At 42.9% G+C, this 22114-nt stretch overlaps 3 protein-coding genes across 4 annotated transcripts; 1 reads left to right on the top strand and 2 right to left on the bottom strand.

Moving 5' to 3' along the window:
* Positions 1-56: 56 nt before the first annotated feature.
* On the bottom strand, positions 57-6665 carry LOC119216642 (mitochondrial import inner membrane translocase subunit TIM44-like). The gene is made up of 14 exons (XM_037469669.2): positions 6660-6665; positions 6402-6533; positions 5931-6035; positions 5197-5397; positions 5020-5100; positions 4751-4900; positions 4185-4321; positions 3675-3760; positions 2980-3072; positions 2690-2814; positions 2369-2419; positions 2126-2215; positions 1491-1601; positions 57-639 (listed from the first exon to the last, which is right to left on the bottom strand). The coding sequence occupies exons 1-14, from the start codon at positions 6663-6665 to the stop codon at positions 520-522; spliced, it is 1488 nt and encodes a 495-aa protein (XP_037325566.2). The 3' UTR covers positions 57-519.
* Positions 6666-6711: 46 nt separating this feature from the next.
* Positions 6712-14084, bottom strand: hnrnpm (heterogeneous nuclear ribonucleoprotein M). 2 transcript variants are annotated; one of them, XM_037469125.2, is made up of 16 exons: positions 13784-14084; positions 12843-13027; positions 11208-11260; positions 10485-10492; positions 10285-10378; positions 9884-10198; positions 9533-9686; positions 9365-9414; positions 9222-9282; positions 8965-9096; positions 8751-8840; positions 8290-8358; positions 8096-8197; positions 7403-7986; positions 7267-7318; positions 6712-7184 (listed from the first exon to the last, which is right to left on the bottom strand). In XM_037469125.2, the coding sequence occupies exons 1-16, from the start codon at positions 13909-13911 to the stop codon at positions 7021-7023; spliced, it is 2241 nt and encodes a 746-aa protein (XP_037325022.2). In that variant the 5' UTR covers positions 13912-14084; the 3' UTR covers positions 6712-7020. The 2 variants fall into 2 exon arrangements, with proteins under 2 accessions (XP_037325022.2, XP_062419368.1); XM_062563384.1 differs by having other exon boundaries at positions 10485-11260; positions 12843-12985.
* A 779-nt stretch (positions 14085-14863) lies between these two features.
* On the top strand, positions 14864-20946 carry dmap1 (DNA methyltransferase 1 associated protein 1). Its single transcript, XM_037470291.2, has 10 exons — positions 14864-15285; positions 15528-15619; positions 16077-16272; positions 16427-16585; positions 16697-16864; positions 17037-17222; positions 17502-17573; positions 18156-18228; positions 19006-19367; positions 19797-20946. Exons 1-10 carry the CDS (start codon positions 15190-15192, stop codon positions 19854-19856), a joined length of 1464 nt encoding a protein of 487 aa, XP_037326188.1. The 5' UTR covers positions 14864-15189; the 3' UTR covers positions 19857-20946.
* Positions 20947-22114: the final 1168 nt, after the last annotated feature.

The following is a 22114-nucleotide window of genomic DNA, read 5'->3' as shown; positions in this document are numbered from 1 at the left end:
GCCTGTCCTAGAAAGAATCATGTGATATCCTCCAGATGAGGACACACGGAGATGAACCATTTGCAAGGCTGAAGGTTTGTGTGAAACACTGGGATCCTCTTTATTTCTTCATAATAAATATAGACTCACATCTTAACAATTACAGTGGACAATTATTATACAAAGAAGGATCTAGGAAAGCGAGTAGACCCAAGATTGTTGACATTTTCATAAACCTGAAGTTCAGGCGCTCACTTACGAATCAGCCTGCTCAATTTTCCAAAATGATTTTCATTTTCATGACAGATTTTTTTGTTAATTAACTTAATGTATCCATTGAATACCAAGAACTGCGATGCACCACACCGATTGGACAACCACACAGTCATTGAAGAACATGCGGTGAAGGAGAGCTGTTGGTAATCTACTGCCCCCTAGTGTGAGCAGGGTCCCTCATCTTCACGCCCCTTCAAAGCCAGCTCCAGGGCCTGCCGAGGTACGGCGTGTTCTCTCTCCGAGTGACCCGTGCATATTCACGGGTTAAAGGATCTGCTCCGTGCTCGAGGCCGAGATGTCAAGTAGCCTCCAGGCAGCATACGGGTTGAGCTCCTCCTGGTCTCGACACAGAGCCCACACGTACATCATCCTCAGCACCTTCCCCTGGGACGGAGGAGCACAGACGGGTACACTGATACTTAGCGGGTCATTTGCATCTTTGTAGAACATTTCGTGATGTGAGATTTGAGACCGAATCAAATACAGAAATGCTTTGAGGTTGTGTCAGCCATGACACCAAATAGAAGAAAGAAATAAAATAGGCCGGACTTCACTTTGTGACCAATAAGAATGAATCAATGGGATTTCATATTAGAAGATAAAATCACAGGGAAAACTAATAAAATACCGTAATGTTATCAAAATAGAAAACCTATAGCTAGGTACTCCCGTTAAAAAAGAAAATCCACTGATATTCCACTACTTATGGAAGCCACGTTTGTTTTTCTATATTTGTCTGACTGAGACATATAAGAGACAATGAACTAGTAAGAATCACTCCATAAAGACAGTGTGTCATTTAATCTACAGGCGTTTGGATCCATCATCAATCCTCATGAAGTACCCTTTAAAACGGAACACCGGGCGGATGCCAACTGCATGGTACTGAGCGGATACCATGACCTCTTTACCAATCACAGGTGTCCCTGAGGAGCCCCCGTGCGGACAATATGGCTGATTTATAACCAATAAAGCTTTAGTGTGGGTCTAAATAATTGTCACAGCCAAAAGTTGTCTTAATTGGCCAATAAAATGTTCTTGGTACATCATATATAAGAAGTTCTAAGACATTTACGATTATGAAAAAATGCCAGCGAACGCCGTGATTGGACATTTTTCTGAGCAGAACTTTAGACCGCTGTTATTAATAACATTTAAGAGGTGTACCAGTGAGCTACTGCTTTTTTACCTTTGTTATATAACCGATTCTAGCAAATTGTGCGTGCAAAACTTACAGGGTCTCCCTCCACCACCTCTCCTTTGGTGTTTCGGATCACCATGACCAACTGAGCCTGGAAGGTGATTATCAGCACGGGGCCCTGGTCCATCATCTTCCCCATGGCCAACTGGAGTAAACAATACATAAAAACACACATAAGTCACTGAACCAACAAATGTGAGTTTTAGATTGCATTCAGGCATTAGTAAGTTAATCATTGCTTGAGAGATACTTAACAGAGATATGGCAAGGACCAAAAACAGTCTCGATGATAACAAAAAATACAGAAAATAAAGAAAAGGATTGTCATTTTTCAAGGTGTTTGATTTTCTGGTACTTTAATTATGCATATTTGCCAACTTTCTCCTTGCAGATCACCATATGGACTCTAACCCAGTGCTCCAAAAATCAAAGCAAAAACCATGTTGTCATTAAAAGGGTCTTTTGGTTTCGTTTGACCATTTTGTGTTTATTCGTTTTGTAAATAATTCCAACCAGCAACAATTTTTAGATTCCCAGCCATGCTGCATGAGGCAAAATGACAAAAACATGCATTTGCTCGATGATTCAGTAACAACTGGGCAAGTCATGAAGCGTCACTACTCAGAGCATCATTCATTCATCCTGTGGAGAGTGGTCTGGTAAACTTACATCAACATTGTCAACGTCCAGGATCTTAGAGTGGAAATGGAGTCCCATGGCCTTGGCTTGCTGAATGGGATGTGCCAGCTGGCTGTACGTCTACACACGCAGCATGGAGAAAAAGAAGATGACATCACGCACGCCCGATAAGTACACCGATGTGGTCTGAGGGCAGTTGGAATGCTGCCCTATCTTGACAGCTTTACATAAGCCTATCGTTTCTGTGTTTCAGCACTTGGAGCATAGCCGTACCGCTTCATAACACCAGTCCTTCAATACTTCCAGCTCCCCTCGGATCATCGCCTGCATGGAGAAAGAGCAAACAGCGTCTCAAAAAAAACGCCCTAGACACATGTGAGAGGGCAAAACACAACTCTTTTTTATTGTACATCCTGATAAATGCAACAAAACCCCAACGCAGATATGGACTGTAATTCAAGTACCATAAATATAAAACATCAGCCTGTTGTCCTAACTTGATATATTCTTCTCACAAAACATTCCCAAATGGATTCAATGATTCAATTACACAGACACTGGTGTTGTACAATTGGTGTTTGCAGCCCAGAGTACCTCCAGGATATTGGGGATGATATCTCGTTCGCACTGTTTGAGGAAGGAATCCTTGTCAAACGATGGGTCCGCCTTCAAAATCTCTGTTAGCACTTCGGACATCTCCGTCTTAGAAAACAGCCCCCCTAAACACGCAGGAGGACCGGAAGCACAGACGATAAGATGAGAAGGTGGTTACACATGTTAAAGCGTGCTCATATCGACTGGCCTAGTGCTGGACTCAAAGCACGTCCTGCTAAAGACACGCAGTCTGTGATTAATGCACACTATCAAACCAGGGGGTGTCTCACCTAGGAGGTCCGTCATCCTGTCGGTGACAGCGCGGGACGCTCTGATGAGCGTGTTGTCACTCTCATCGTACTTCATCTTCATCTCAAAGAATCCTGCAGCGAAAGAAATGGCAGTCTTTCACTGAATGAATCAAATAAACACTGTAATAACACTGAAAAGCCACAGCGAGGTGCTGTAGTAGGTGGGTTGTTTTACAGCATGCACAAATAATAGGTGAATTAATTCCCGTATTATTGGTTCACAGTATTTACGGCAGCATAAAAAGGTACTGATGCTAAAACAAAAATTATGAAAATAAACATAACTTCAAGTTTTGCCTACGCAATATACAAACTGTCCCTGGGCCAATATTTTCACCCGACCAAACAGTACTAATCAGCAGTGTTGTTTCCCTCACTAATGTGCACAATATTGACTAAATTGTAAAAGCCCCAGACAGCACAGGCAGGACGACTAGAGAAATGTGCATTCCACTAAACTCTTGCAAACCGTTGAACTGTGGGTCTTCAAATCAAATTACTACTCAGCAATTTCATTCATTTTCCTCTTATGTCACATATTCAAAGGCTCTGGTTTTACGCTAGTAAGCTCAGACGTCAGGTCACTTCCTGTACATGCGAAAGAATTATGGTGCACTAGTTAATGGCTGACTTTAAGTAAACAACAAAGGAAAAAGAGATCGCTTCCTCCTTACGGTTGAAGACCAAATTGTTGTCTTTGAAGTCCTTCCACTGCTGGTACCATTTTGAGTCTTTGTGAAGAACCATGCCCATTGCTTCCCTGAAGTGCACACAAAGGAATGCTTCAAAAGGAGGGAAACAGGTGTTCCTGTTGACTTGCTGCATCAAGCTGACAAACACAACACTACATCAAGTGTACTTACTATCTAATTAACGGGAGGTTAAAAAAAACACGGCGATTTGAATGAATACTCACCAGTGCCTCTTTTGGGAAACAAAACTGTAACGCTTTGCTTATTTCTGCGAAACAGAGGTTTCTCTAATAGCGCTTGGGATAAAGTCGGTACCTGGCCAGATGAGACTCTCGGCTCTAACAAAATCTCAGCTTTAAGCTGCCTTTACTCCTTTCTTCTCCCAGATTGTGATTAAGCTATACGAGGCCATTTAAGTGGTATCAGCCATCTGTGGACATGAGAGGGTGTTCCCCTCCCACTGTCACGGTATAGTAGAGGGCACTCACGTACTCGTTGGCCTCAAAGACCTTGCTGTCGTCTCCCGCCCCCTTGGAGGAGAACTCACTCCTCTTCCGGAGCCTGGCAGGCGGCCGATAAGGGCCGGTGTGACCCAGGTCACCGATCTCCTGCTTCACGCTCTCCATGCCCTGAACACGGATGAACACGCAGCAGATGAGTTATAATTTTGAAACTACAGTAGTAGTAGTACAAATTATTTTCACAAAAATATTTAATTGTGTATATTGCTGTTTCCCTACATTTATTAATAATAATTAGTAGTTTATATGCACTAAATATGACACATTATTTCAATAAGAGAGCAGTGCACAAAATTAAGTGAATATAATTGATTAATGAGCATTTTTACCTCTATTTGTTTGAACTTTTTCTGTTGTCTTAAGATTCAGTTCATCTTTCAATGACACACTTCTCAGTCTTTTTAAGCACTAAGGGTTATGCTGCAATGTATAAGTGTCTTTAGTTTATTCATGAGAAACAATATGCAAACATTGTCGTTCAACTTCTGGTAAACAAGGAAATGTATTTGCATCATGGTGTGCGCAGTGAGTCCATACCTGTGATATCGCTCTGAACGCGCCACTCTTCCCCAACTTCTCTCCACTTTTAGAGACGGACTCTGCTGAATTCTTAGCTGTTTTGGCTGCTTCTTCCATCCCATCTTTGATTTTCCTACCTATTTCTGTACGACTAACCTCCTCCAGCCCCTGTGCACGGGCACAGACACAAATAATTGTAAAGCCGGGTGGATCAACTTGAATAGGTTACCGATCATATGACAATCAAAAAAAAAAGACGGGATCTGATTGAAATACTACACGTTCACCTCTTTAACGGTCTCAGAGAAGTTTCCAAACTTCTTCTTGAGAACGTCGGAGGTCTTCACTGTTTCAGTTTCTATTGTTTTCTGGGGAATAGAGAAAGGGGACATTGGCAAAAACTAACACCAGCTTTTCATAACAAAATAGATATTGCACAATACTGTAAGCGGCCAAATACTAACGTATTTTCTTCGAGCTTGTTTCAATGCATCCGACTCTTCCAATTTCTGGGCCTCCTCTCGGAACTTCTTGATGCTGTCTTTCATTTCCTTGTTCTTATTTAGCTCCTGCTTAATGTTGTCCAGAAGTTCCCCAAGGAAACCCTTTCTGCTGCCTCTCTCCCTGGACATATACCGTACCTGCAGGAGACGTGACTGAGGCCCCTAGTTGGTACGAATAAAAAACACAATTTCATCATTCATTCCATTAATTTACTTCTTCTTATCAAGACATCTTTATAGACTTTAGGTAGGAAGCAAATAGAATAAATAGTAAAAACAGCAGGAGCACATTTTGATAGGTAGGCGACATGGACTTAATAAAAGAAGCTGATGTTTCAGCAAAGGCGTTCTTCCTTCTGTGTTGTTAAAAAAGAAAATCTATGTTGGGTACTTGTCAATTTGAAGTGGTCGTGAATAAATGCACTCATACAATAGTTCTGCAATAAATCCTATGATGTTCAGTCAGAGTAGCTAAAGTAGTTGATTGGACTTCAGCAGTATTCTCCCCATTTATAGGAATCGTAACTGAAACACGTCGCTGCACAACTCAACAGCACAGAGCTCCTAATCAGCTCTGACAGGGACTAAACCTATAAGAAACTGTTGTACTGTTTTGACTTTACTGTAGCGTGAGTGGCTTTTGATTACGATAACAAAAATAGAAACACAATATGGAAGAAGCTGAGTGTTCGTACCTGTGAAGAACACGTGATGACCCCACGTATTCTGTAGACATTGAGTCTGTTGTGAAGCAGCAGGTAAGACGAGGGGAATGCTACCGAGCATCTTCTTAGAAAGATCTATAGTCACACAAACAAAATACAAGGCCCCCTCAAACAGACCGCGATAACCACGCAGCAAATTATGGAGTTTGCTAGAATGCCTACGTTAGGTTGTTATAACGTTAAGCGCTAGTAGATAGAAAACATTATCGGGCTTGTATTCTAACAATACACGTTTGTTCCAGATATTGACGTTGTCCTACAACAGTTTAAATAAGCTCGACACCAGAAGTCAATGAGCTAAGTTGGCTAACGCTACGTTATCAGCCACGAAAGACCGAGGCTCACAACCACCAATGTAACCGGAAACTTCAAAAACTGCGTGTTTCCTTATATTTTAAATAAAATGCCAATACTTGACGGCTCAAAGTCTCAGCTACTCACTTGGTAACACTGACACAAGGGGCTCGCCATCTTGAATGCAATGCCGGTGACCTTCTTCCGGTGATGACCTTTTACTTCCGGGAGTGTAATTGTGAGCGGGAATCCTCCCGTGCGCTTTACCTCCAAATGTTGCTAATGCTCGCCTCAATAAACTGCACAGGATGACCCGCTTCATCCTCGTAAACATGGCCAATGTTACTTAGTCATAAATGTGGCACAAGTACCGTGACCACAAGATAGCTAGGTGGAGTGGATAACCGCCATCTAGTCCATTAATAAGAGGCAATGCAATTGAAACAGAAAAAAGTACTCATTTCAAATACTGGAGGTTTATTTATCAAAACACCTTACAGAACAAAAAGGCAATGACAGGTGAACCAGGACAGGAAAACAAATTAAAAGGGGTTATTTGGTCTCTAAAAACAAAAACATAATCAAAAACTAAAAACACTCACTGTGGCAAAAAAAAAAAAAAAAAAAAACTAAAATATGTTTCACTCTTTGAGTAACTAACAAACCAAGTGAATACAATATGAATAGCCTAAAGGAAATTTATAGGATACATAGCGCTTGGGCTTTCGTGGACTAAATTAATTGTCATGATATGCAAACAGACCACTTATGCATTTCTATCAATCCTAACATCAATTTCTCTTCCATTCAGTCGATAGCCATTCATGGTCCGGCAGACACGCTCAGCAGTTTCGGGGGTGTCGAAGCGCACCACACCGCAGCCCTTGGACTTTCCGTTTTCCATTTTAATATCAGCATACTGAACCATACCTGCAGAAGGAGGAACACCAATGAAATTAGTGCGTATAATGTCAAATTTTACCCAGCACTTGCCAACTATGACTACTCTTACCGCATGTGTTGAACGTATCCTTCAGCATCTTCCAGTTGAAGTCAAATGGCAGCTGGAAAACAATTTCAAATCCGTTACAACCAAATACAGGAGCTAGTCCAACAACAGCCTTACTACCCTCAAGATGAATACTTACATTTCTGACAAATATCTGGCATCCCTTTCTGATATTGCTTCCTCCAGCTCCAGGCCCTCCGGCTCCCGCAAAGGAATTCCCGCCGAATCCACGGTCTAACTCAGCGGTGCGGTCAAACTGACCACCAACACCTCCAGACCCCATCCGTTCCATGCCAGAGCTCATGCGGTCAATGCCACCGGCAGGGAAGCGGTCGAGCCCTCCAGTGGAGCCGATGCGGTCGAATCCGGTGGGCATCCTGTCAATCCCAGCGTTGCCCATGCGATCCATACCCATCGGGGAGCCAAAGTCTAGTTGGGATCCCATGCGATCCAAGCCAGACGGGCCTAGGCGGTCAAACCCAGCTGGGGCGAGGCGGTCCATGCTGGAGCTCATACGATCCAGACCCGGTCCGAGCCTGTCCATGCTGGGCCCTAGCCGGTCCATCCCTGCGCCCATCCGGTCAAAACCAGAACCCAACCTGTCCAGGTCAGACCCGCGTTCCATTCTGTCCATGCCCATCCGATCCATCCCTCCCATGCGGTCCATGTTTCCTCCCAGGCGGTCCATCCCAGAGCTCATGCGGTCCATACCCAGAGAGTTTCCTGTCAAAGTGAGCAAACAAAGAAAACGGTCAGAGCTGACATGAAAACATAATCAGATTTTAACTATTTAAATTTAAGTTTAATTTAGCAAAATCCTGAAAATACTAACCCATTCCTCTTTCAAAGGAGTCACCAAAATTATTGCGAGACATTCCCATTTCATTTCGCCCAAACTCCCTTTCAAAAGCACCACCAATTCCACGGTCCATCTCTGGCAATGCAAGAGATTAAACCATTAGAAACAGCCTGCAAAACGTGAACGTCTTCCACGCCTGCGTCGGCGAGCTCAACGCGTCTCCTTACCGTTCATTCTGCCCATGCCCGAAGAACCAAAACGCTCCATGTTGTTCATTCCGCCGAAGTTGTCCATTCCTTGAACAGAGAAGAAGAAAGTCTTATAACAGAGACTGATGGACAGGCTGGGTACGGTACCATTATAGAAGGCTCGGAAGTTATGGTGACTCAGATCCCTGCAACGTATAGCGGCTCAAAACATCAAGTGAAATTGTATACAAATGTTTCTGACCAACAATACAACCATACAGGGACTTTAATCTCCTAAATCCCAAAGCCCCCTCTGGAGAGGGCTGGGAGAAGACATAGCAAAGAACTGCTGTCTCAATGAATTCACTAAAAAAAGTTTTTTTTGAAGTCACATATCATTAAACAGAAGGACCTGTGTCATTAAAAAAAAAAAAAATCTGAGCAGAGGCCTAAAAAATGGGCGGGTTTTAAGATGTTAAGTAAAAACATTCAGTTCATACCTCCTCCACCACCGTTGCCAGCACCGCCTCCACCACCTCCTCCTCCTCCCATACGACCGCCCATGTTAGCAAAGCCCATTCCATCCATTCCTGCAAGTTAAAAAAAAAAAAAAAAGTGATAAGCCACTGACCAGATGCCATGTTGAAAAAAAAAAGTTTATTGAAGTGTATTCCTATTTTAATTAGTTTAACTAAAACCACTAGAGCTAGTTACCTCCAGGCCCGATGTTGCCCATTCCTCCTCCAGCACCTCCTACACCACCACCACCTCCTCCTCTATTGAGCTGGGTAGCATCAATGGGCTGGCCACCAGGTCCCAGGCCCAAACCAATACCACTCAAGCCACCTGGGAGGAGAAAATGGGTTCAGGACCAACATATTATCTGCTAAAAGGGTACGACTTTACTTTATACGCAATATCAGGTTCAAACTGAAGCAACCAAGTTCCCCTTGCTTAAGTAGTCTACTTACGGGGAAGAGCAGAAGCAGCTCTTTCAGGGGGTCCAAAATCCTTGGGCAGGGATTTCTCGTCCTGCAAAAGCAAACAAACACATTCAGACTGTGTTCTTCACATTTAACATGAACCGATGTGCCACGAGCCTTAAGAAACATACCAGTTTGACGTGCATGACTCTATTGAATAGCAGCTGCCCATTAAACATAGCTGTAAAGTCATTAAGGAAAACGTACCAGGGACATCTTGAAACAATGACTTCTATTGAAATAACAGTATACACATGCAAAGGGGTCCCATCCAACATTTGCTCCGAAAAAAAGGATACAGACAGCTTGGACTGCTTCAATGGGCATATCAAATGTTACGGTTCCCATGCCTCTGCTCTTTCCATCTTTGTCCTCCAGAATGTCAGCCCTCACGACCATGCCTGCCATGCTGAATACCTCTTTCAACTTCTTCCAGCCCACTTTGTAGTCGAGCTGTAAGTACATGAGACAGTTTGTTAGATGGTTCACCTGACAAAAATGTAAAAAAGTCAGACGTAACGAAAGTTTCTCACCATATCTTAGATTACATTAACAGGTGTACAAAGTAATTCAAATCAAAATTCAAACAAATTTACAATTAATTTGCTGCCATTGTTTTTTTTAATTTTAAGAACAATGAAAAGACTCACATTAGCCACAAAGACAGTGCTTCCAATCCTGCCAGCCTGCAGACCATGTATGATCTCGTTGGGGATGTTGGGGTTGTTCATCAGGCTCGGGGGAATGTTGACCATGGAGCCATTTGGTCCGGGGCCCATTCGCTCCATGTTCATGCGCTCCATTCCTCCCATGCGCTCCATTCCTCCCATGCGCTCCATGTTCATGCGCTCCATTCCTCCCATGCGCTCCATTCCTCCCATCCCGCCCATTCCACCGTGGCCTCCTGGATGTCCTCCACCTGGAGTCTTGTTCATCTCTCTCTGAGCAATCACGCCATCGGGATCCTATCAAAAACGCATGAGAATGTGAAGCAATATTCAACTGACATTTTGCTCTCTATATGGATTTTGGTAATTTGTTCTGAGCCTACCTCTTTCACTTTTAAGGGGCGTCCATTCAGGTTGTGCTTATTGACCTTCTCCACCGCTTTCTTCATTAGCTCTTCAGTCCTAAACTCAACCACGCTGATAAAAAAAAAAAAATGTAGGATATAGATTGATTCAGCTCACAGGATATTCTTGATATCGCAAATAAAATGTTTGCAAGGTAAAAAAAGGAGGAACTACTTACGCACAACCCTTTATTGATGGGACAAAGGAGACACCAGAACAGGCCGCACAAAAAGTAGAGAACAATTCAAATTAGTTTAAGTGGTGTTAAAATAAGTTTAAATTGATGAAAAATGCAAAAAAGACAATTTCATGCACAATCACAAGTTCATCAAACCTACAGCCTTGGCCACAACTCTGCCTCCAAATGAATTTACTCTTCTACAATCTGTTCCCAGTCACTAGCACAATGCAGGCAGGTATGGTGAATATTAAAGAGTATTGTTCCCCAACATCCAAAGGGCAGAAAATCCACAGTGAGATAGGATTCCCCACTACTGAGATATTGGAGGTAACATTTCCAGTGAAGCTGTTCTACGGAATGAGTTACATTTAACCATCATCTACCAGCCTTGTAACAACCTCTTGCAAACTAGACCTTTAGTTCACGAGGAGCGAATCCAGCAACCAAAGGGACTTTGTCACTCAGATACTGCAATCCCACATGATTGGCTACAAAGAAAGCTGAAGTCCTTTTATAAGAGCATCAACCCTCGGGATGACATCAAGTCAGTGTCACAAACGACACCAAATAAAAACACGCCTCCAGCATGTCACCATCTCACACACTCCCACCAGAGTACTGAAGCTGAACAATTTCCAACAATAAAATCAGACACCAAAGCTGACAAACAGAGGTTTGTCTAGGATTATTCATGTTTTATTTGTATGTATTTGCACTTACCCTCGATTTGCCTTCTGCGTCCATTAAGTGTTCCACGTACGTTACCTCACCCACTACAAATCAGATTCCAGAGACGACACACACCAAGGGGAGAGAAGCCGAGAGAACAATGGGGGTTTAGAGCAGACACAAGTAGGGTGGCCGGTGACAGCGAGCTCAGACTGCCATTCCTTCGCCTTCCCCCAGCACCTCAGCAGCAGCAGCACAATATGGTACAGGTCTACAAAAAGCAAGCTTGTGTCTTTATTGGAGAAAAAAAAGTAACACCTCTTAGCATGTCCTTGTTGAAATTCTCCCGAAACACCAGAAGCAATAGACTGAGGACAACAACTGTTGAAATGGCACTAGGGCTGCATATTTGGATCGAACACCACATTCTGTCTGACGATAATTGACTCAATAATTTCAAGGAGGTAAAACCTGTTCAATGACTTTCCATTGCAAACCTGTACATACTTTTTCGAATGTCGCCATTTTAAAAACGTCAGGCCAATGCAACAATGCAGTCGCCCATCAACTGAGAAGAAACCTACTGCTTGGAACTAACCATAATCTTAATAAAGGCAAGCCCTTAGGAGACAGAAAACTCCTCTAGAGGCAAACATGTTCTTAAAATGGACCTGTTCCTTAAAAACGCACAATATCAGAATTTTGATTCAGCATCGACCACCCTGATCACGTCTGTTCAACAAATGGACATCAGTGACCAAACCTCTAGAGACAAGGACAGTGCATAAGATGTTGCTTCATTTTGTAGACCTGTACCCCGAAGAAAAATCCAACGCATAGCCGTGCTGGCACAACATGGAGATCTGCTGAGAAAACATTTGCTTGTCAAGGTCACACCTAAAAGAGAAAATGCAATTTAACTCCACAGTCAGTTGTTATCAAACGAATACCAGGCACGCCTTCTGAAAGGGATTGTACCTTTAACACATGCTTTAATATAAAGTGAATGCCAATTCAGTGCATTACTTATGATATAGCTAAGGCTTTTCCAATACCCCATAACTACATGAGTAAAAACACATGTAAATCCGTATTGTACATTGAAAGAATATAAGGCGAATCCCTGTTGAAAGTTGCTGCGCCACACAAATGATTGTCATTTGACACGGTCTCCAAAAGATTTACCCTTTTCACAAATCTTAGAGATCTTAGGTTTTAAACATTAGTTACATCTTGCAACTTTAAAAGTGACTCGTCCCTCGTCACTAGACAAATATCATTACATTTTGTAATGCATGTTCTTCATGGATTTCCTGCGGGAAAAGCATCAATATGCTGTGATCCCGGGCCATTGGATTTTCATAGTAGTGGACCAGCTTAGCACGTATACAAACCCCACTTCACCAAAACCACAATAGCTTTGAGTAATCTCAATGGAGAATAAATGTTCATTCTAACATCCACTTGTACAAGTCTGCAGCAACTGCTGAGTGGACGGACCTCGTCCAAACCGTGGTTCCAGATAACTCCCAGGAGATCTCAAGCAACATAGCACGACTAGGGTTTCTGCACAAATCCCAGATAGCCCATCAATAGCTCCAGAGGTCATATAAACTGACCATGGAGGCTGCATACTGCTGTCAGGTCCATAGTGGACTGACTCAATCCCATATTCAAACACCTTACCTTTTTCTTTCATCAGGTCTTTGAGAGCTTGCCATTTGACATCGTATGGGATGTTGCTGACAAAAACGCGGTATCTTTTGTTGACGTTTCCATAGGGCTCATATCGCCCTCCTCCTCCACCTCTCTTCTGGGGCCTCTCCTTCCTGCTTGAATTGGGCTCATGTTTAGCTTTCCCGTTCACTTCTCTGCATAAAGAGATCAGTAAATAATGATTAAAGAGGTTTGTATGAGCCAGTTCAGCAAGGCATTAAATCTAGCATAATTAAAATGTAAGCCTTTATATTAATTAACTGCCACATCTCCTGGCCGACTAAAACTCCAAATTTGCGGCGCTATTTTGAGTTTAGAATTGCTCCGGTAGAGCGACAAAAACTACGCCATTAGCTTAAATAACGTTAACTAACTGTTGTAAAAATACAAATATCCATAGATTGAGTGCTTAGAATTGTTATTAAAGAAGAATAAAGTGGTTACAACGGTCTGAACAACGATAATAAGCCTACAATGGCAACTGCACGTCCGCCGCATGGCTAGGCCGCTCCCAAGCCAGAACTTTAGTAGGCCCCGTACTACCGTTACTCAAAATAATGATTTAGTATGGAATGCCTTAAATTAAATTGCGCACGAATGTTCATGTATTGGACGTTAAGGAGTAACTTGAAGTAATCGGGAAATATTTAAACTGTATCGTTAGTTATCGTTACGTTGGTTTCGGGGCCTCCTAGCAGCGGGGAAATAACGTTATCATAACTTTAACTTCACAAACATTGCGGACTTAATCAAAGGCCTCTAAAAGAAAACTAAATGGCGGGGGGGGGGTATTTATACTTGCTGGTCGGTTCTACAAGATTTACGTTTATCTGAATCATTTCAACTAGTTGTGTACCTAGCTAACGTTAGCAAGCTGGCTCGAACAAAGGAACCTCGATGAATGGGCTTACCCTGGCGGAGGTTGCTGCTGCTGCTGCTGCTGCTGCTGCTGCTGCTGCGGCGGCGGCTGCGTCTGCTGCTGCTGCGGCGGGGCTGCTTGTTCGATAACGTCGGTCTTTTCAGCCTGCTCGGTGGACATCTTCTCGTTTTAGTGTCTTGCTAAATTATGTGTTAGCGGAGGCTCTCTTCGATACTGTTTAAGAAACACCCGAACGTAGTGTAAAGCGTAACTACGCCAAACACCTCTGCGACTGAAACAAACGAAAATGGCGGAGAGACCAGGAACAACGAACGCTCGGATTATTTAAACTAGGGAGAAAATGCTCTACATCCGGTGTACTTTAAAAAAAGTAAAGGCCGTATAATAGAGATTTTCAGAATAATGGTTGTCAGGAATGCAGACAAATAAGCCTACAAAAACATTTAAATTTAACAAACTACTTATAAAAATGCATTTTCGTTGTGTGTGTGTGTGATTAAGAACCCGTCATTGTAACCGTCACCATCACATTTTAATTCTGATCCGATGTAGTGTCAAGATTGACCGAGTAACTTTTTGTGTACGGAAAAATGGTGGTATTCCCATATTTTCGTTTTATGTTTTTTACTGTAGAACGAACTATCAAAAGGTACCCGGACCAGAAAAACTAACGTAATGGTACAAAATTCCAGGGATTTGGGATGCTGTACGATGGAATGAGTTTGTTTATATAGTATGCCATATATAATCCCAGGAATCAAAGCAATTGCCATAAGTATGCAATTGCTTTGATATATATATTACCAAAAATAAATATCACTAACCAAAATCAACTGTTATAGTGTATTGTTTTACAAAAAAGTGTCACTTGATTTCTGCAGCCGAAGCATCATTTGAGCAATTTCATCATCAAATGAATGGTGCTCCTAATCTGTTTCTTTCATTTATTGGTGTAACTTTTTTCTGCATTGAGATCTGTAAGCTCTGATATGTTTTATAATGAATATTGTATCAGCCCTGGCTCAGATTTATACAAACGACGATGAAGCTGCAGTGCCCCGCCAGACCTTTCGGAGGCGCTAGTAAATTACAGAGTTGTGGTTGTAGCGTAATCAGCGGGAACGGAAGTACTGTCGGTTTAGTTGCTAGCTTCTCACCTAGCCTTAACAATAGCTTGTGAATATTTTCCTACTGTGTCCATAGATTTCGTGTGCTGTTTCGGATTATTACAATACTTTATTTTACAAAACAGTTATTTGTTTTTTGTGGCTCTGTATACATTTAATTTAGCTTAAAAATGACAACTTTAGCGTTAGCCTTTAGCTAGGAGCGTGTTTGCTGGGCAGTACCGCTTAACTGGGTTGACGCCAGTGAACGGATAAACAGTGTTTACTTTTGACAGATTGCGTGAAGTGTTACTTAAAGACATTTTAAGCCATGGGTACCGGTGCCGATGTCAGGGATATTCTGGAGTTGACTGGAGGAGAAAATGACGGCCCCATCAGCAAGAAAGATCTCATCAATTCGGACAAGGTAAGAGATAACGTTAACTTGAATCAAAACGGCTACCCGTAATGGTTCATTTTATTTCATTTACCCACATTTCAGTAAACATTCAAATAATTTTACAGTCCGCGGAACTCTAAAACACTAAACATGCCATATGAAATGAGGGATATTAAGACAACTGAGTAAACGTTATGAATTGTTAGTTTGTGATTGAGTATTACTTGTTCTCAGGAAATAAATAACCGTTTTCCTATCTTCTGTCTCAGAAAAAAACCAAGAAGGCAACGGAAACGCTGACTTTCAAGAGACCTGAGGGAATGCACCGAGAGGTCTACGCTTTGCTCTATTCAGATAAAAAGTATGAGCTTTATTTGAGTCATTCTTATAATTAACATACCACTGAATCGAGTCTTGTGTGCTAGAGCCACTTTACCCATTGCTACAGCTATCACGTTGCCCGAGGTAGGTATAGAATGCAAATTGGGAGGTTTTTCAATCTTCCATTGAAAATCCATTTTTCATCTCTCTTCTGTGATCAGAATCAACGAAATCAAAGAGTGACTTGTTCACAGAGTTAAGCAATAGGAGATCATATGTTAAAGCCAGACCTGAAAAAGCCTGTAAATTCAATGTTTTGCTCCCGGTTTTTGGGATGCCTGTCAGTAATTTTCAAGGAAAATCCTTTACTGTTTATCCCTTCCCTTAGTCTCGCTTACTTTAGATGTGGCATAGTGGTTTGATCTATGATTTTCTGCATGTGCTGAATATTTTTGGCTTGCTTTTAATAGAGACATATTTTTCTTGATGAACACCAGAGATGCACCCCCTTTGCTGCCGAGTGATACTACTCAGGGCTACAGGACGGTCAAAGCCAAGCTGGGTTGTAAAAAAGTGCGGCCCTGGAAGTGGATGCCCTTCACCAATCCAGCTCGCAGGGATGGGGCTATTTTCCACCACTGGAGACGAGTGGCAGAGGAGGGCAAGGATTACCCCTTTGCCCGCTTCAACAAGGTAAGGATGACTGAAGAGTCTGCAAAAAAACACAGGAGTTTTATTGCTACCCATCTTCTATCAACTCTTTCTTTTTCAGGTATACATTGATTACATTTTCGTTTAGTTATTCATTCCGATTCACTGTCCTTTCTGTACCTCTCTGTTTTTGTAGACAGTGCAGGTACCAGTGTACTCTGAGCAGGAATACCAGATGCATCTCCATGACGATGGCTGGACCAAAGCAGAAACGGACCATCTGTTCGACCTGTGCAAGCGCTTTGATCTGCGCTTCGTTGTTGTCCATGACCGTTACGACCACCAGCAATACAGAGTAATCACTTTGCCATTCGTCTCCATCACTCATGTTCCCTCTCACTTGTATGTATGTATTGCAAAACGTTACAGCGCATATTTGAAATGACATTCTCCCATTTATTTTCAGAAACGTTCTGTGGAGGACCTCAAAGAACGGTATTATTGTATTTGTGGTAAACTCACAAAGGTCCGTGCAGCTTCAGGGACCGAGCCCAAGATCTACATCTTTGATGCCGGCCATGAAAGGCGCCGTAAAGAGCAACTGGACAAGCTCTTTAATCGCACACCTGAACAAGTTTGTAACTTGGTTTCTTATCTTGTTGTTTGGACTTTGGCTTTGATATTGCAGTTTTTAATGCAGTTATGCCTTTATTGCAAAAAAAAATTCAACAATAATACTGAACCTTGTAAGATGTTTTCCACCAGTCAGAAATTTTTACACTGCACCTTTCTTGTTTTTCCTGCAGGTGGCAGAAGAGGAATATCTTATTCAGGAGCTAAGGAAGATTGAGACTAGGAAGAAAGAACGAGAGAAGAAGGCCCAGGATCTGCAGAAACTAATTAAAGCAGCTGACACAACCACAGAGTTAAGGCGTGCAGAGAAGAGAGTTTCCAAAAAGAAGCTCCCACAAAAAAGAGAAACGGAGAAACCGGTATGATAAACACTCATACAGAAAGAGCAAAGCACAAGCCAGCCATTTGTATGTGGGAAATGTTTTCCTATAATGAAAGTAGTGTTGAGATTTATCAATGCAATAGTCCACCGAAGGATTGAGATTCAGCCCTGTCCCATTAGTTTGTATGCTGTTGTCTGAAATGAAGTCCTGATCTATCCCATAGTAATGAATAGAATATTTTGACATGTGAAGTCTGTGCAAAGTTTATAGGCTTGTCATTGGCGTGTCTCTTATCAGTTATTTATTTTTCTTTAGGCCGTTCCAGAAACGGCAGGTATCAAGTTCCCAGACTTCAAATCAGCGGGAGTCAACCTACGCAGTCAGAGGGTGAGTACAGCTCACTTAAGACCAGTGAGGAACTAAAAACAATCACAGGCGCAGACCAAACCTACAGTTTTCAGAAATTATCTTACAGCTCTGTATTGAGAACTTATAGTTAGTTCTTCATTGACATTTCTTTTACAAAGACCGTTTTGTTTCAACCTCTATTTATATCAAGAAAGTTTCACTAAAGCTGGACCCTGCTGCTAATATACGCAAGGGACCAGGATGTCTGACTTGAGCATGCTATCTCTCATTAGCAGTGTGATGATACATTCTGTTAGTAACTCGCTTATATCTGTAAGACCTAGCAACGGGGAACTCTTATTCATCTTCAAGACTGATGAGGAGCTGCTGCTCTCTATGTAAAATGTATTAGCTCGGCTAAAGGAGCGGAGTATCCTGCGAGCCAATCAGTCAGACAGGGTTCAGTGGAAAAATACATTTTGATCTGGCCCGTTGAAGTGCATTTCAAACGAATTAAAAGCCCTGAGGTGGAGCTGTTCATCCTGGTATCCACCGCCCTTTAAATCACAACCGTGTGTGTGTGTTGGTGTGTCTTTCCGTGTGTGTGTGTTTGCAATTCAGATGAAACTGCCGAGCTCGGTAGGCCAGAAGAAGATCAAGGCCATTGAGCAGATTCTGCTAGATCAAGGAGTGGGTAAGTGAATTAGCACCAGCAATCTGCATTTTGGACGCTGCAACAGCCTAAAATGGTTATTTGATGTTCTTGGTTTGGCACTTACAGTGCAGCAGGAAAATCTTTAAAATAAACAATAACAACCATTTTTCAGTTATTCAGGCTTATAACACCGGGTTTATAACTTCTGGTTGAAGTTTGGCCAGAGACTTTAGAATTTTATTACATTACAAATCGTCATCTACCAATAAGAAAAAGGCAAAAATGTGATTTGTCCCACATTGAGCCAAAGCTAACAGCAGACTCAAGAAGATTTGTCAACTTAATTCTGGGGTTTAAACATAACTTTCTGACATCTCTAAAATGTGTTACGACTAAAGGGAGCAGCCAGTGTGATTTAATAGCAGGGAGCCTACACATAGGAGCTATTTCTTAACAAACACAATCTTGGCAACAATAAGCTTTAGTCCTGGGGTTGTATTTGGCAGTTTTCTAATGATATGAGATGTTTTATTTAAAAGATGGCTCCTCATTTACAGATATAGAGTAACAAGGACAATAACCCTATCTACTGGTCTTGACAGACAAGCAAAGCTTCAACAATTACCTGAGTTGCATGGTAATTAAAAAATGGGCAGTTTGGGACCACTACATTCATCAGCAGGACCACCATCTTCCACTTACTACAACGACCTGACAAATAACTCCAAACCCCTTTTTGTAAACAACTTTTGTTGGTGTTTCCATAGCAAGCTCCTTACGTTTGTTTTCTGTTTGCCTCTGTGTCCCTGAATCCAGATCTCAACCCCATGCCCACAGAGGAGATCGTTCAGATGTTCAATGAGCTGCGCAGCGACCTGGTGCTGCTGTACGAGCTGAAGCAGGCTCACAGCAATTGTGAGTACGAACAGCAGATGCTGCGTCATCGCTATGAGGCCCTACTGAAGACCGGCACCGGCAGCATGTTGGGCGGAACTTTAGGAGCCGGGCCTGCCGCCTCCGCCTCCGCAGCGCAGAGTGGAGAACTCAATGCCACCAACAGCACCGCGGCGTCCACCCCGGGGGGCGAGGCTCCATCCTGGCCCTGTGCCGATGACATCAAGGTGGAAGCCAAGGAGCAAATCATTGATGTTGTAGGAGCACCACTTACCCCCAACTCGGTAAGAATCTGCGCTGAATCGGACCAGAGTAAAAGTGCCTGGTTAAAAAGTATGTTTTTTTTTATCAATCAAGCCATAGTAAGGATGTGACCGTTGCCAAAATCACATCAAATACGTAAAACTTGTGACCATATTTCTTATTTTGTTAAATTGTATGGAAATGGCCACAGTGTAATGTTCAGGCTCATAAACTGGTATTACAAAAATTTGTCTAGATAAGTCAAATGTCAGTGAGGGATCCAGTCAGTGCGATGACACTCACCGCTGATTGGTCTGGCTCCCTCGCCTTTTTAATAAAGTAAAGTTGTATTGGTTGCAGACGCCGTCTTCACGTTCGTTGTGGTCATGCACAGCGTTCACTGTTTGACTGAAGGCGGGCAAACCCTGGCAGGCCCTTTTAAGTGATTGTTTTTGTGTCTCGCATTGCAGCGCAAGCGGAGAGAGTCGGCATCCAGCTCGTCCTCAGTGAAAAAGGTGAAGAAGCCTTGACGAGGAACAGAGCCCCCGCTGTTACCCGTGTGACCGTGTGAGTCACTGTGGTCACCGGGAGGACACACGTTTTATGGTTGGACAAGCGGCACACTGGGGAACGCAACAGCACATTGCTGTTCATTTACGTAGAAGCCCCACTGACCACACACACACACACAACTTTCCCCCTACCGGCGAGACCTCTCCGACACCCCCCCTCCCCCTATCGGGCCTGTCCAGCGTCTTTGTGACAAAGGCAACAACTGAGTGACATTTCATTCCATTACTGCTCGTCTCCTTGCCTCCACCATCGCTCAGCCTTAGATGAGGCAAGATCAACTGTAAATTGCCAGGCTGAGCTAATCGGGACCCGGGGAAGAAGGTGGGAAGGACCGGGTAATTGAAATGAATTGGAATGAAAGAAGGGACTTTGGGAGTGGGAGGACCTCGAGCTGCAGAGCTCATTTGACCTGATGTGAGGCGCTTTTTTTTTGTTGCCTAATCATGCCATAGTGTTTACTGGAAATGTGTTTTGGTGTTAGCCTTTAGTACCCGATGTTGCTGTCCCCCCCCCCCCTCAGCCTGACCCAGAGTGCGTCTCGCCTGATAGACTGTGGTTCCATCTGCTGCCCCGTCTCCCATGTTGGGCAAGTGAGGCTGATGTGTGTTTCTTTGTCCTCAGGTGACCTTAAAGATGGTTTAGTCAATGATTCAATAAACCTCATGGTGTTTTTTTGTTGTTGTTTTTTTTTCTTCCTGCGTGTTATATGTGTTTATGCCACAGTGGTTCCTTTCACATGTCAAGCTTCTGTTGTTTTTTCTTAAACGATATGTTAACTTTGAGGTAATCAGTGTTGAATAAACATTTACCGGGGAGATTGTAGAACCATGACATTTTTACCTTACCTGTCATCTAAGTTAAGTGACACGTAATAACTTCATTAATATGATAATTAAGCAGGGCTCGTTATTGGGTTGGCACAGCCACAGTAACTTCATGAGGTTCTCTGCCCATAATATTGCTAATTGCATGTCAATTATGTCATTAAGCCTGCTTAGACATTCATTTCTATGCTAATTTTTTGCGTTGAAGAGGGGAGTATGCACGCCTTCCGTGGGTGGATGTAGATGTAGATAAAAACATTTCTGGGAGGTGTTTTTTATGTAACCATCCATAACCTAAAACCATTGTTATCATGTGAAGGGTTTAAGATGGTTCAAATGTGTGATCAAACTGAATATAGAGTAATTCTGTTGATTCTATTGAAAGGAAGAAATTGACAGAATATAGACCTTTTTAATAACCTAAAACCTCTGCTTAATCTCAAATCCCTTCAGAGGGTGCCTTTCTTAACTATCATAGCGGGAAACTTCTGTCTTATGTCTTTAATAAGCTCACTACAGTTCCAGAAGTAAACCATTCCACACACTGGAGGTGGTCTGATCGAGAGAGAGAGAGAGAGAGGAAAAGAGTGAGAAAGGGCAAGTAAACATGGGTAAAATGGATTCTGTGTGTCTATATTTCATGTTGAAAATTGGCTCATAAATCCATGGGTATGATCTATGGAACCCGTCGTTGCTTGAAAAAACCTCCGTAAATGTGTAATTTCTCCCTTGACAGAACACAGCCGAAAGGCTATCTTTCTTTTGCTACCTCCTCCCCGCTCTCTGTCTCTCATTCTCGCTCCCTCCTTCCACCAGCCTTGTGTTGGATTAATGCTCCGCTCTCTTCCTTCTCTCCATTCAGGCTCCTCTGATATCTTCTTTTCATCACTGCTCATCCATTTATCAAAACTAGGGCTCTTCTCTCTCTCTCTCTCTCCCTCTCTTATCTCATCTAAACATCTAAACCCATCCTAAGTTATATGGCTGGCATCTTGTAAGATAGGCTGCAGGGAAGTGGAGGTTATTAATAAATACTAGTTCGAAATTGAAAATAGTAGGTGGGCAGGGGAGGGGACGCCTCACCGGCCATGTGTGAATGATAAAGACTTCCCCCCCCCCCCCCCCCCCCCCATCTGCCGCGCAGGCCTACACTGTACCTTCTGCAACACTGATGTGAAAAGCATGAGGCAGAACCTGCACGGCGGAGTGTCTTATAATGTGCTCGTGATGGCATTGAGATGGGATCTCTTTATCAAGGCCCGGGCTGAGGCTTTAATCACGACCTAAGAGGTGCGCCGGCTGTTTATCATAATTGAACTGTATCCAGGCTAATCGCCGGCATACGTCACTGTCGAGGGAGGGGGGCAGGGGGTGGGGGGGCGCTCGGGCCG

This window comes from Pungitius pungitius, chromosome 7 (genome assembly GCF_949316345.1).
Source record: "Pungitius pungitius chromosome 7, fPunPun2.1, whole genome shotgun sequence".
In the NCBI taxonomy this organism is placed as follows: Eukaryota; Metazoa; Chordata; class Actinopteri; order Perciformes; family Gasterosteidae; genus Pungitius; species Pungitius pungitius.
The sequence above is the reverse complement of the archived record's forward strand: the minus strand, read 5'-3'. Positions and strand labels throughout refer to the sequence as shown.